The sequence below is a fragment of the Perna viridis genome, chromosome 7 (genome assembly GCF_037379345.1).
Source record: "Perna viridis isolate PV_CMFRI_1.1 ecotype Kerala chromosome 7, ASM3737934v1, whole genome shotgun sequence".
Lineage (NCBI taxonomy): Eukaryota > Metazoa > Mollusca > Bivalvia > Mytilida > Mytilidae > Perna > Perna viridis.
Window position 1 is genome coordinate 38,774,598 of NC_142451.1, and position 13,928 is coordinate 38,788,525.

Sequence of the window (13,928 nt, forward strand, 5' to 3'; positions counted from 1 at the left end):
CGGAATTGCAACCCACGTGTATTTCCGGTTTTGAAGCTGATGAAATTTTGACAAGAAAATGAAATTGTTTACAGATAAAGGGAATTTTAATACTTTAAAAGTTGTTGCTGCTGCTGAAGAGAATAAAATACAATTAAGCATAGTTGATAAAAAACATGGAGGTAAGTTAGCATAGTATATAGACGATATTTTTTCGATAAACCTGCTGCATTATGGCAATTATTTAAGTTCATGATTAGAATAATTCCTTGTTTTCACGCATAATTTGGTATTTTTCGTCTTGTAGATTTAGTAGATGTAATTTAAAAATAGTTGGATAGAAAGGGGAATTTACACAAATCATATGTCTTGGCTTTTATTCTGATCAAAAGTCTGTATATATATATATATATAGCAAAATGTTCAGTATTTTACAAACTTTTTCTTACATATTCATTTTTAAAGAACATTTAAGGTACAGACTTTTGCACAATTGTGAAAATGATAAAAAAAATTTGAGCAGCAGCCAGAGTTGAAAAATTTAATTTTTTGTTTGTAATATTAAAAAAAAACTAAAATTCCCATTACATTTCTATAAAAATTTTCCAGTCAATTATCTTCCCAGAAAAGAGGCTTTTATGTTTATTATGTGGGGCCTGATGGGTTATTTTCGTTCTTTATGATAGGTGCATTTTCGCTATCATGATCCGTTTTTTTCTACAGATTTATTGTTCGTGAATCGTTTTCATTGGAGTTTTATGTTTGATCTTCGTGATTGAAACATATATTTCGTTCTTGTGATTTTTTTTCCAATATGGAAATAAAGAGTTCCATTGAGTTGTCTTTCTTGGCTTAAAAAGGTGAAGTGGCATGATTTAATTTAGAACCTGGGAGAATTCAACACGTAAACAAGTCATGAGCCAGTAATGTATTTGATTGTAGCTTAATTATGAACCAATCTACAACACAAAACAACGAGCTTCTGAATTTCTATTATCGAGATTGTTTGGGGATACTCTTTTTTATATTTTCATGATCCATGATCATGGAAACTTATTTTCTGTGAATCGTGATTGACAAAAAAATCGACTCATGAAGTGTGATGACCCCCCCCCCCCACCCCATCAGGCCCCTCTCTTATGTCAAATACTCTTTCAGAAGAATTTATACATATTATTTTTATTTCATTTCAAACACTTACATTGTAGTTAATTGAAAATATATAAAAAAATGTACATCTGCAAGATTACAGAAAAGAATGCTCTGTGTAATTGGTGTGATCAGCTACCTTAATAGATGAAACTGGTGTGGCTATTTTGGCTTTCGTCATAAGATTTGGTCTTGTGTATACAGACATCCAATTATAGTTGTACAAAATCACTCTCACAATTTGTGCATGAGACTGTAGCTAAGTCAATTAACTATTCTTTTTTAGTTTTTTTTCAAAGTCTCCTGTGCTTGAGAAAAAAATCTTAAGAATTTACCTACACATAATGCAGCTGAGGACACGTAATTTAATAGTGAAATGAAATACTACAAGACTGACAGACATGTCTAGTAGAAAATGCCTTTGGTCCTGTAAAAAATACTATTTTTTGTGGTTGGCCAAAAAGAAGAAAAGTTCAAAATATGAGATTTGATCTGGTAATCTCTAAACCAATTTTGCATCCACTGATTTAATGCATGTAATTCTCAACCTGGGCGTAACATTCTCATTATTTACATGTACAAAATGTAGAAGAAAGTACATTTATTTTCCAACTTCAAAAGTTTAACATTTTCCTGACAAATTACATTGTATATAAGATAAGAAATAAATATTGGTACACCATCAGACTCAGCAATTGTTTTGATTTGAATCTAAAACTATTGCAAAATCTACTTAAAGAGGCAATAGTCAATTATCAAAGAAAATAGTACCTGTACCAAAACACAGATTTCAAATTTTGCATTTATCCTCTTTTTTATTTTAATTATCAAACCGTAAAGATGTACATTTTGTATAATATAGATGGCTAAAGGATACATGTATATGAATAAATATTTCAATTGGTTATTTCTCTTTATATTTTCTATTCTAAAGCACACATTTTTGCAGACATTTGTAGATGTCAGGAAAATTAAATTATGATTTATTGGTACATGTAGTTCTTACTTGCTCATTTAGTAGATAGAAAAAGAATAGATATGGTGAAACATAACAAATGCACCAGTATATTTCTCAAATAAAATGTAGTCAATACTTCCAGAGATCACCAAAAGGTCTTCAATAAAATGTCTTCCTTTCCTTGTTTGTCTACCCCAGATTTTTTATGAGCAACTCAGCAGGTGTTACTAGGAAAGCAGAGGACGCTTACCCTACTGGTGCACCTGGTCCATGCTCCCAGTTTCTAGTGGAGTCCGAGTTGCTCATTTGCTTAAATTGTTACTTTGTATGTATGATTTTAGTTACTTTATGTTCTTTGTTGTGTATGTCTGTTTTCCATGTCTGGTCTTTGTCCCTGTATTACATTCTTTTGATTACCGCTATAACCTTGGTTCTCTTGATTACTCTTTCAAATTCAAACTGAAAAGTCAAATAATGACACAAAGTGCAATAAATGACCAACATATTCTGACAAGTCAGTCAACTCATTTAACATTAAAATCAGAAACTCTTAGATTGTTGTAGACTTGATAATGGGAAGAGTAGTGTTAATTTGCTTCCCAAAGAGAAAAAAAACCAGTCTGTTTAAGGTTACCCTACCTATCCTTTTTTTCTGCCTCCTCTTAACACAATTTTTGGTATTTTTCTACGAAAAGCTGTAAAACTATCATTTTTCAGTTGAACACTGTTTTACTCAAAAAGTCCTTACATAAGTGTCTATATAAAAAAATAAAATTATTTTATGGATTTTTCATACAATTTGACCTTAAACAGTCATTGATAGTTTCAATTTTAAAACACTTGGCAAGCCTTACTATTTCAATTTGAAAATTTTTAAAATACCTCTAGTGTTGAAATTCTGTTCAACTTTTGATGAACTTGTAAGATTCTACATTTCTAGTCAGAAACTAGTCAAAAGTACAAGTCCATGTAAAATTCAGACACTGCCTATGGTATCGGTGATTAATGGTATTGAATAACTCTCTGAACAAAACGCTTTTTTCCGTATACACATGCTATATTTTCATGTGACCCTATTCATTTCTGTATTCAGATCTGTATTTTTGTGAAAACCTTACATTCATCTACCATTAAAATCAACCAAATCAAACCAGATCAAGAATGATAACTCTTGCATTGCATATTAAGCAAAAATTTCATACACAATTTATGTATGATTTTTATCTCGAATGTGCATTAGCAGAATAACAGACTGAGGCTGATTTTATGGTCTATAACTGGTTATAAATTAGTAATATAAATGAATTTGGAGGGTTTTTGTATATACGAATCACCTCCTTAGGCTCATGTCTGATTTTGATTAAGACTGCTACTTATTAACATGATTGTCCTGTTTTGACCTTTCAGGTCAACAATAAATGATTTCCTGTCAAACGATTTTAACGTTTAGTGGCAGTATGTTTGATCATATTCTTATATTAGTACATGTTTGCTGTGTAATCTTTCTTGTACCTTTTTCACATTGTATATGTTCTTACAAGCTTTTTTTTCCCCATGAGTCACTTTTTAACATGAAAGTGATCATGCATTACATGGTGCAGGGCCTTCTGTCATGGATCATAATTTGTTACATACATTTAGGTGTGATGCAACACATTGGACTTTCCATACCTATAGTTTCATTGAGGGTATTTTATCATCCTTTTTTACTCTGCTCATCTTAATGTGATGCAACACATCAGAAATTGTTGACATTCATTTACTGTCTTAACTAAAAGTCTACATCAAAAGATTTTTGTGCCGTAAGTATATGAATCATTCATTTGTAGCCTTGATTTTTTATTTACTGGTATATTTATTAATTCAAAGAATGTATGAATTAAAATATATTTCTAAACATATAAGTTATACCCCTTCTAAACAAGTGGGAAGTATATTTTTGTGTATTGGAATTACATCATTCTGTGCATTTGAATTTCTTAGAAATTATCATGACTCCCAGTAGATGGATTAATTTCAAATTTTGACTTCATATGGATTTGGCATTAGCTGTAAGTAAAATATGTGTAGCTTAATGTTTTTACAAAAATACTCTAATGTAATTTCCCATATGCACACTGTATACAGTGAAAAAACCTATGTTCGTGGAATATCAGTAAGTGGTTTTCATGGTTCAGTCTACCTACTAATTCTTATTCTCAATGCGCTGTTAATTATTAATTAATTACATGCAGTTATCTTTGACAATCTTTTGAAAGGCCAATGAACCAACAAATTTCGACATACATATATTTGATAATTGATTAATTCAGCAGAAATTTTTAAGTTGCTAATACATGTATTGTTAGTGACTTCTTGCACTCGTAATTTCAGTACTTTACATTTGCAAATGCTTTGCATAATTATACATTACTACTTCAAATTAAGCTGCTCAGCGGTGCTGTGTTTACCCCCATAGATTCATAGTTCTAGCTTCATATGAGATCAAAAAGTTCCTCTTTGATATCATATACATTGTACATGTGTTCTACGTATGTGTTTTGTTTGTATGAGAACAGGAAGTTTACATGTAATGATGAAATGATTGGTTAGCATTGAACATTACCCAGTTTCAGTTTCAGACAAAGGGGCTCATTACAATTGACTATGTAGGTCATATACATTATCAGGGCCCCCATATCTATATATAGCCATTGCCAATTGTTTAATCTGACTCTACACATTGATGTATACTCCCTAATAATTAGAGTAGGGAAACACTGGGATCTGTGAGTAGGCCATAGCGTCAACAGAGCAGCCCAGCAACTAGTAGAACATACTCTGACTGAGTTCTTGGGTCATGTGTCCGTAAGGCTGGGCTCTGCTACCTACAACTACTAACAGACATCTACTAATAAAGTCTCTGTAAGGGGCGGTCGTGCGAGATCTGTAAGGATAGTCAAGAATGTCAAAATCCCCAATCACAACTGTTTAATCTGGTTCCTTGTAACCAGTGGTTTCGATTGAAAACATTCAGGTCATCACAGTTATGAAAGAGTAATCTTATCAAGGGAACCAATATTCTAGTGGAAGTCATCCAGTTTTAGAGCATATCTCATTCATACCATTTCAGATTTTAAAAGCCAAAATCAGTGGCATAAAATATTTGACAATTATATTAACAACTTTGAAGACTTCAGTCTTTGATTAAATCTGAATTAACATGAAATTTAAAGAGCACAATTTTTATTTTCCAGAAAAAGTTGTTCCTTACCTGAGTTCTCCTGTATTTCCTGTTTTAGAAGTACTATCTGAAAAATTCCTTTTTTCTTCCAATGTAGCAACAAGGTAAGAATGATATTAAGCAGCAACTATTGACAAGTTTCAACAATTCCAAAGGTCTTGATGATTAAATTTTCAATTTTAAATACTTTGTGAGCCTTGCTTTTTAGATTTGAAGATTTCTTAAGTGTAGAAATAATATTGAATGTTTGCAGCTGTAAACACACTCCTTACACAAACTGTATTTAATGTACGTCAGAGATGTGTGTTTGAAGTATGCTTATTTTTTAACGGAACAGTGCAATTTTTGGCTGCTTTATTGCCCTGAAGTTGAAACTTTGCAGAGTAAGCTCACATATACGTTTCCATGGAGATTTCAGTGAAATTTAAGTGAAATGTGTGTTTCTGTGTCATTGTTTTATTTTTGCAGTGAACTGGTTTTACACATAGTTTTTGCTCTTTGAATTTCTTGTTTTAGTCCTGTCTTAAATTTACATTTATAATAAAGAGTTTGATGAAGTTCTTTGAAGTTTTCAATAGTTGGATCATAGAAACAAATTTCTTTTATTTAAGGTATATTTGTAACTTGAAGACAGCTGAAGATGATAGTGAGGTAGACCGATGGTTAGAGTGGGAGAGTGTTCAATTGCAGGTCAGTGTAACCTAGGTGATGTAGGACTTCAATTGTATATTTTTCAGTCTTTAAGTGACATGCCAAAAAACTGTATATAGAATATTTTGTAAAAGTGAAACCTATTAGATAAAACATCTTTTTAGTTTGAAATGCTTGGAAATTGTGATGCTAAGATCATTGTGATTACTTGTGTCAGGTTTTTGGTATATTTATTGGTTATGTATAATAGATGTAGTTTTGGCAAGTTTCACTATATGCACTATATATAGTTTTTTTTTTTTTTATATAAAGATACATGTATTCACAAAAGTGTTTATCTTCATTCTGCATAGAAAACTCCGTATATAAATACTGTATCAAAAATCAAAACATATACCAGGGATAATACATAGGGATCAAAATCATTGAATTCTAGAAATTTTGGTAAACAGGTATGTATTCAGTTTAAATTTTGACTGAACATTAAACCTAACACCTTTCTTTCATTTGGGTTTGATTCTAATCCCTACTCTTGAAGATGTCATAATATCTTTTCTTTAAAAAATAACAGAATTCTGATTTTATTATGAAGAGTTGTGAAAAACAGCCAGCGAATATCTAGATTTTCTATTACAGCCTGTGGTATACCCCTACCTAGTGAGTGTGATTGGTAGCAGTAAACCAGATAAAGATCTACTGGTCCATATACAGACCCTTCTCAAGTCACTTAATAATGAACTGAAGGGCAAGACATTCTTATCTAGTGTATGTATAGTATCCATAAGAAATCATAGAAAGTTAATTAATTGTTATTAGAATCCAGTTATAATTACAAATTATAATATGATGTCCTTAATAGGCTTTGAGACCACAATTGTGATCAATTTTCGATTGCCATATGAGCAGCGTGCGACTTATTGTGTGTGGCTTGTGTGTTTGTAAATTACTTTTCAATTTAATCATGTAAACAAACACACGTAACATTCTGATGTTTATCAGCTGCTTTCATTCATTTCAGTAGCGTGAATGAACATCAAATTCATATTAAATATTTAATGATGATATTAAATGTTTTGTTTTAGAAAAGTTATATTATATTCTGTAAACATCACTTACACACATACTCGATAGCACTCGCCACGTGCTATGTGCCACATTCGCCATCATGTATAAAACCAAAACTGACGTAGCCAGCGTAAAGTGTACAGCCAAAGATGGACAAATATGGCACATCTGAAGTGACCGTAGTAGGTCACTAAAATGTGGAAAATGGACCATGGTCCTATCAGAGTCAAAATAAAGCACTCTTGCTCAGGGTAAAATAATGCGGCATAAATGGTCAGCCCGTGGTAAAATAATGATAAAATGGAGTTTCTGTGATTTATTTCTTAATTAAATCTGAAAAATTTCCCACAGCATGCAGGGAATGGAAGGTATTTTGAAGTTTTGAACAGATGAATATATTCATATGAGTTTTTTTCTGTCTGATTTAGGCATTGTTTTAACTGTAATAAAGCAAATTAAAAATATACATGTATATAAATACTCTGAAACTGAAACTATTCTGTTGGAAGTGACATATTTTGGAATGATGCTTGCATTCAGGAAATTTTAACAAAGGCACAAGCGTGTGTTTTAGGAAGTCTCACATATTCCATTTGGCAGAAACATTAGACATATAACAACTTAACAAAGTCGGTTGTTATTAGAGTACAAATTTTTGTGGCTCCTTCCATCATAGACAAAGCCTAAAAACTTTTTTACAGTAATTTGATGTATTTATTTTGTAGAAGTACTGACCAAGTTTTCGCTTTTTTACAGATTGGTCTTACTGCTGCTGACTTTGCTCTGTGGGCAACTTTGTATCCCATTTTGTCTGGAAAGTTTGAGGTTAAAGGTAAGGGTTTGATGTAGATTTTCATACATTTTGTTTTGCTTAGCAAGGCATGTGTGTTGTATTCCTGGAGACTGAAATAGTAGCTATAAATGATTAAGTTTCTTGTAAGCTTATATTATCAATAACCACACATTGTAGGCCAATGATACATGATTATAATTAAGATGTTGGTGTGATAGCACTGGGTCATTCCAGTCATTGTCTATTGCTTACTTTATTCAAAATATTAGATAGTAAATATAAGAGTATGTGAGTAACTGTTAAAAATGGCATTATATTTAAGGTTGAATCTTTCTTCAAAAAATGAAGGATGCATCTCTGACAGCAGTTTATGAAATATAATTTTTGCTTTGATGACTATAACATTTTGCTCTTTAAACAGCTCAGTAACTGCAGGAAAAATATATTTTGTAAAAACTCTTGTTACATACATGTATGAAAGGTGGACACATTCTAATGCATGTAATAATAAAATGTTCATTGCAGGTTGGGAAGGTCTATATCCAAAGATAAAGTCTTGGTTTATCAGCATGTGTGATCGTCCATCGTGTCAGAAATCTTTGTCTAAGGTGCTCACAAATGGGGACACAGCTTCTTTGAAGGTAGGTGATGGAAAAGACATATACAATATTAGTGAATTACAGAAAAATATAGAAAGTCTTTGGATGAGGCTAAGGAAGAGGAATAACTGTGAGGCTGTGCCGAGCAGTTACTCCCCTTCCGAGCCGAATACAAATACTTTCTATATATTTTCTGTAATACACTAATATTGTTTTTATCCTGCAATAAGTCAATTTTGGTGGTTTTGTGTTGTTAAGAGTATTTAATTTAAAAGTAGGGACCTGTCGTTAGCCCTCAAGCATTTGCCGATCATTGAAAACCCACGAAAAAAAAGTAGTTCTGAGAGATGGACATTATTTTACGAAATATTGTAAATTGTAACTTATACTCTTAAACGAGTCGTAAACATAACATAAATATTCAAAATTAAACAATTTCCGTAATTTAACATGTTTTTCTGATGTGAAATAAATTCTTCCATGACCTACTTTCACTTTTGACAAAGTTATTGATTTGTTGGATTCAAAGTGGCAATGTTCAAAGGTGTGCTGTAAAACATTGAATTGACACGGCTAGACATGTATGTTTGGGAGAAGGAAGGTACAATGTCTGCAGGATGCTGTGACTGACAGATTGACAGAGGAGATTAGACTGGACATGTGATTTCCGTCTTCATTAATTGGCAGAGCTTAATTGCTTTATTTGCTACTATACAAATAAAAAATTTATTTGACAACCGTTATTTGCCCTTTAATGAACTGCTTGCAGGATAAAAATTATCTCGTGGATAGGGCTATGATGGTTGGTATATATAAATCAATGGATCTGAAGACTAGCCAGATGTTTTTAACAGTGGTAGAGATGCTTTGACATTCCTTTTTTTAACACTCTTTTTTTTTATAATGTACTAGTTTAAGCTCTTTTTGCAGTGAATACATACATGTAATTGCTTGTGAAAATAAGTGATCTTAGCATTTAGTAAACTAAATAATTATGAAGGGTTTTACAGAATTTTACGCACTACAATAATTTTTTTTTGGGAGGGGGAGGAGCTTATTTTGGTGTATTTTAGTAGTCTGTCAATTAAATTCTGCAAAATATTTACACTTGGCCTAAGTACTTAACATCCACCAAAATTAGAAACACCAAATTTTTCATATTCCTTTTACTCAAACTTGCTGAATTTTACAGTTTAAATGTGAACACATAAGTTATCAAGAAAACAAACGTGTTTATGATCTGGTAGAATATTGTAGCATATTCATCCTGTTTGTAATATTAGATCAATAGAAAAAATGGTTTCTAAAAGAATTTGTCAAACATTTATTCTTTTTCAGGAATCCCTTATATCTCAGCCAGGACCACTTCCTTTGCCTCATGTACAAACACAGGAGAAACAAGCTAAAGTGAAAGTAGAAGAGAAATCAAAACAAAAAGTAGAGAAACCAGCTGATTCACAGGATATTCAGGTAAAGGATTCTTCATGGTTCTCCTCTTGCCAAACTTTGAGAAGGAAATAAAATATTGTTATTATCTTTTTTAGACTGAAATGTAAATATACCTGTAAAACTACTTATTTTTGCAAGCATTTTAATTTTTTTATTGTTTTGAAATTAGAAACAAATGTGGAAATAAGTTGCCATAAGGCTAAAAAAAATATGCTAGGTTCTCAGGCATCACCGCATCCCTAAAAACCCTCCCCCATCTGCGATTTTTATTACAGTAAAATCCGCAAATTTCATATCTGTTCCGGAAATTTCCGTATCTAGGAATTGACTTTTAATTAGTTAACAGATCTGCGCTTGACAGAAACGTAAAAAATATGATGCAAATGAGGCTGTTATAGATGGCTCATTTCTTGCCACATCCCATATTCCAGTAAAGTTTTAATGCCATGGAGTATTTAATTAACTTCTCAACATCCTGTACGTTTACAGAATTGTTTAATTCGATGAAATTTCACCAAAAAAAATAAGAAATGTTGCTTCTGATAAAACAAAACAAAAAATTTAAGCCTTCCTATCACATCATTTTTTTTTAAAAAGTGGCCTGAGAATCTAGGCCTTTTTTTGTATGGCCTAAAGAAGTTTCTCTATTTTGCAACACATTGTTGTGCAAGTGTTTTTCTCGAAATTTATAACCTTGAAGTTGAATGAACATTACCAAGTGTGAAAATATGTAATCCGCGAAAAATAAGTTAGTATACAGTTTTTTTTGGAAAAAATAAAAACTGAAATGTGAGAATTAAATTTATGTATTTAGTAATACATCTTCACAAACTGTAGGTTTTGAATTTATTTACATCTGTATCGTTTTATACAAAGTAAGGTTGGTTTCTTCAGTGTTCCTATGGCACTTGTTATATTTTCATTAGACATTCATGCATGTCTTTACAGATAAAATAGTTTTGGTATGAATTTAAATACCATGTTTTGAAATATTTTAGGTTATATCTCAGAAAGCAGTAACAAAGGAAGAGTTATCTGCTGCTGTAAATGCCTGGAAATCTGGAAAGACTAAATGTCCAAAACCTGTTGAACGAAAACATCCCATGTATGTAATTGTAACTTATGATATCATTCTTAATGTCCAAAATTAGTATGTACATTAGACAACATTAGTATGTACATTAGACAACATTTTGCAATTCAAAATTGGTCATTATTTAAGAATTGGCCATGATAAAAATTTTTCTATTGAAAAATAACAAATTTTCCATGTGCATGTTGTTTATGAAGTGCAATAAACAAAATATGCACATGGAAAATTTATGTTATTTTTCAATAGACAAAATTTTCATCATGGCCAATTCTTATGAATTCATTTTAAAACATATTTTTATTTTTAAACATGAGAAAAGTAGCTCTTCATTTGGGAGTGTTTCAATATTTTTTTTTATCCATTGAGATATAACAAAATTATTTTAACCAATCAGATTACAGTATTTATCTCAAATTAATTCGTTAGGTAATAAATTGAACTATCAGGATTAAATTATTTGTTTTTGTTATTTGTAATTGGGTTAAATAAAATCTTTAATAAGGATTTCCTAACACGTTAGAGTTTTCCACAAGTCTTCAACATTAAGCAACCATTTTGAATGAAATTTTAGTTTAGAAGAAAATCTGGACTTGAGATTTGTTATGAAACTGTGAACATAGTTTTTTGTTTTTGGTTTTCATCAGACTTCTGTATATTGATAAATTTCTGCTTTCAGCTTACCACAGAAAGGAAAGAGAAATATATTGATAACTAGTGCTCTGCCTTACGTAAACAATGTACCACATCTGGGAAATATTATAGGTTGTGTACTTAGTGCTGATGTTTTCTCAAGGTAGACTTAGTTTTATTAAATACGCTCTATCTATGTATCATAATGTTCTACATTCTTTGAAATGTTGATGTTTCCCATTTTAGATTTGTACATCATTTATTGCTATTTGCTGAACATTTAGCGTGCATGTAAATGCAGAAAAGATGAGTTCGTATATCACTTAATATGAGTGTTTGTTTAAACACATCATACTAGCATTTGTTTAAAAGCATGATATAAGCAGTCATTTAAACTCTTGAAACAAGCATTCATTTAAAAGAAGGATACAAGCATTTGTTAATTTTTTAAAACTCATTTTTTGCTCTTTTTAAGCTATTATTTTTTTATTTTTACTATAATTTTTTTGGTATTATTTGTATAAAGATATTTTTTTATTTTTCCGTCTTCATTAATTGGTAGTTTATTATTAAGAGCCATGTTAAGAGCATTAGTTTATTTGGTTTTTAAATGCACAACAGAAACATTTGTTTATCACATGTTTTGTGAGTGTTTAGCATGCATTTAGGTTTCATGCATGTGGAAAAAATATGTATAAATGTGTTCTCACTCATCTGGAAAAGGAAGAAGTCCAAGGATAAGAAAATTACCTCTTCCACTGGCAAATTGACAGGGAAACACATACAAGTTATCTTGGAAAAATCTATTGAAAATGATTGCAGTATGATTATACCTATTGAAATAAGGCTCCATGGTTAGATTTGATTGCAGTATGATTATACCTAATTGAATTAAGGCTCCATGGTTAGATTCGATTGCAGTATGATTATACCAAATTGAATTAAGGCTCCATGGTTAGATTTGATTGCAGTATGATTATACCAAATTGAATTAAGACTCCATGGTTAGATTTGATTGCAGTATGTTTATACCAAATTGAATGAAGGCTCTTGCTCCATGGTTAGATTTGATTGCAGTATGATTATACCTAATTGAATTAAAGCTCCATGATTAGATTTGTTCTTATATAATGATTAGTTATTAATTGTATAATGCTCCACTTTGTGAAAAGAGTAGAAATAATGACTTGACAAATTTAAGGATAAACTTTAGTGCCTTTACTCTCAACCATTTATGATGACATGCTTTTCTTTTAGTTCTTGCTTTCCAAAGCTAGATTGTTAAAATTCCTATGATGTCAAAAATGCTTGTATATAACATAAGGTCACATGTGATATATTTATAGATACTGCCGACTGAGGGGCTACAACAGTTTGTATGTCTGTGGCACAGATGAGTATGGAACAGCAACAGAAACAAAGGCTATTGAAGAGAAACTGACTCCACAACAGATATGCGACAAATACAACAAGATCCATAAAGAAATCTATCAGTGGTTCAATATAGATTTTGATTACTTTGGTAGAACTAGTACCAAGGAGCAAACAACGTAAGTATGATGTTGGACATGGTCCATTGTTAATATACTAAACATCAGAAAGTATTGTAAGGTTTTTATTGTCATGAAGAACTAATATAGGGGAACCAAGCTTGTTTGGTAGTCAAAGAGCAATCAAGGGGAACCAAGATTTGTTTGGTAGTCAAAAGAATGAAATCTTTCTTCACACACAACAAAGAAAATGAAATAGGCAAAAAAAATATATATAAAGTAATAAAAGTATATGAGCAACCCAGACTCCATTAATACTTGGAGCATTGACCAGATGCAATGGAAGGGTAGATGCAACAGGTTTGGTACATCAATAATACAAACTTGCATTCTTTACATTAATGAAACAGATAATTTATTTTGAAATCACACAAGTTATTTTAACCTAGTGGATGATGAACATTTTTGATATTTCAGGATAGCCCAAGATATATTTTGGAAGTTGTACAACCAGGGTTTTATTCTGAAAGACAGTATAGACCAACTTTATTGTACTAAATGTGATAGGTAAGGAATATATCAATATTGATACATTTATATGATATTAAGATATATGAGAATACATTTGTAAAACTCCATTATGATACATAAATCCAACAATGTATTTATTTTCATTTTGGAATTTAAGGCAAGTTTAAGTTATCAAAAATAACAAAATTTTGATAAACTGTGAAAATTACTACTCACAAATGTAAACACAGTAGAAAAGTTCTAGATTCATTTTTCTGAATTTTCCAGTAAGAAAAAAAATTCAGATAGTGTTGTAAATGTCCAATTTAATATTTGTAT

The 13,928-nt window shown here is 31.0% G+C and overlaps 1 protein-coding gene across 1 annotated transcript in view; it reads left to right on the top strand.

Moving 5' to 3' along the window:
• Position 1: 1 nt before the first annotated feature.
• Positions 2–13,928, top strand: part of LOC148612622 (methionine--tRNA ligase, cytoplasmic-like) — a 25,648-nt gene continuing 11,721 nt past the window's right edge. Inside the window, exons 1-11 of the mRNA XM_088594254.1 lie at positions 2–161; positions 5,323–5,413; positions 5,921–5,999; positions 6,597–6,725; positions 7,782–7,857; positions 8,344–8,459; positions 9,756–9,887; positions 10,865–10,971; positions 11,636–11,752; positions 12,936–13,139; positions 13,557–13,646. Coding sequence (XP_088450380.1) covers positions 59–161; positions 5,323–5,413; positions 5,921–5,999; positions 6,597–6,725; positions 7,782–7,857; positions 8,344–8,459; positions 9,756–9,887; positions 10,865–10,971; positions 11,636–11,752; positions 12,936–13,139; positions 13,557–13,646 — 1,244 coding nt within the window. The 5' untranslated portion in view covers positions 2–58. The remainder of the gene's footprint in view (positions 162–5,322; positions 5,414–5,920; positions 6,000–6,596; positions 6,726–7,781; positions 7,858–8,343; positions 8,460–9,755; positions 9,888–10,864; positions 10,972–11,635; positions 11,753–12,935; positions 13,140–13,556; positions 13,647–13,928) is intronic.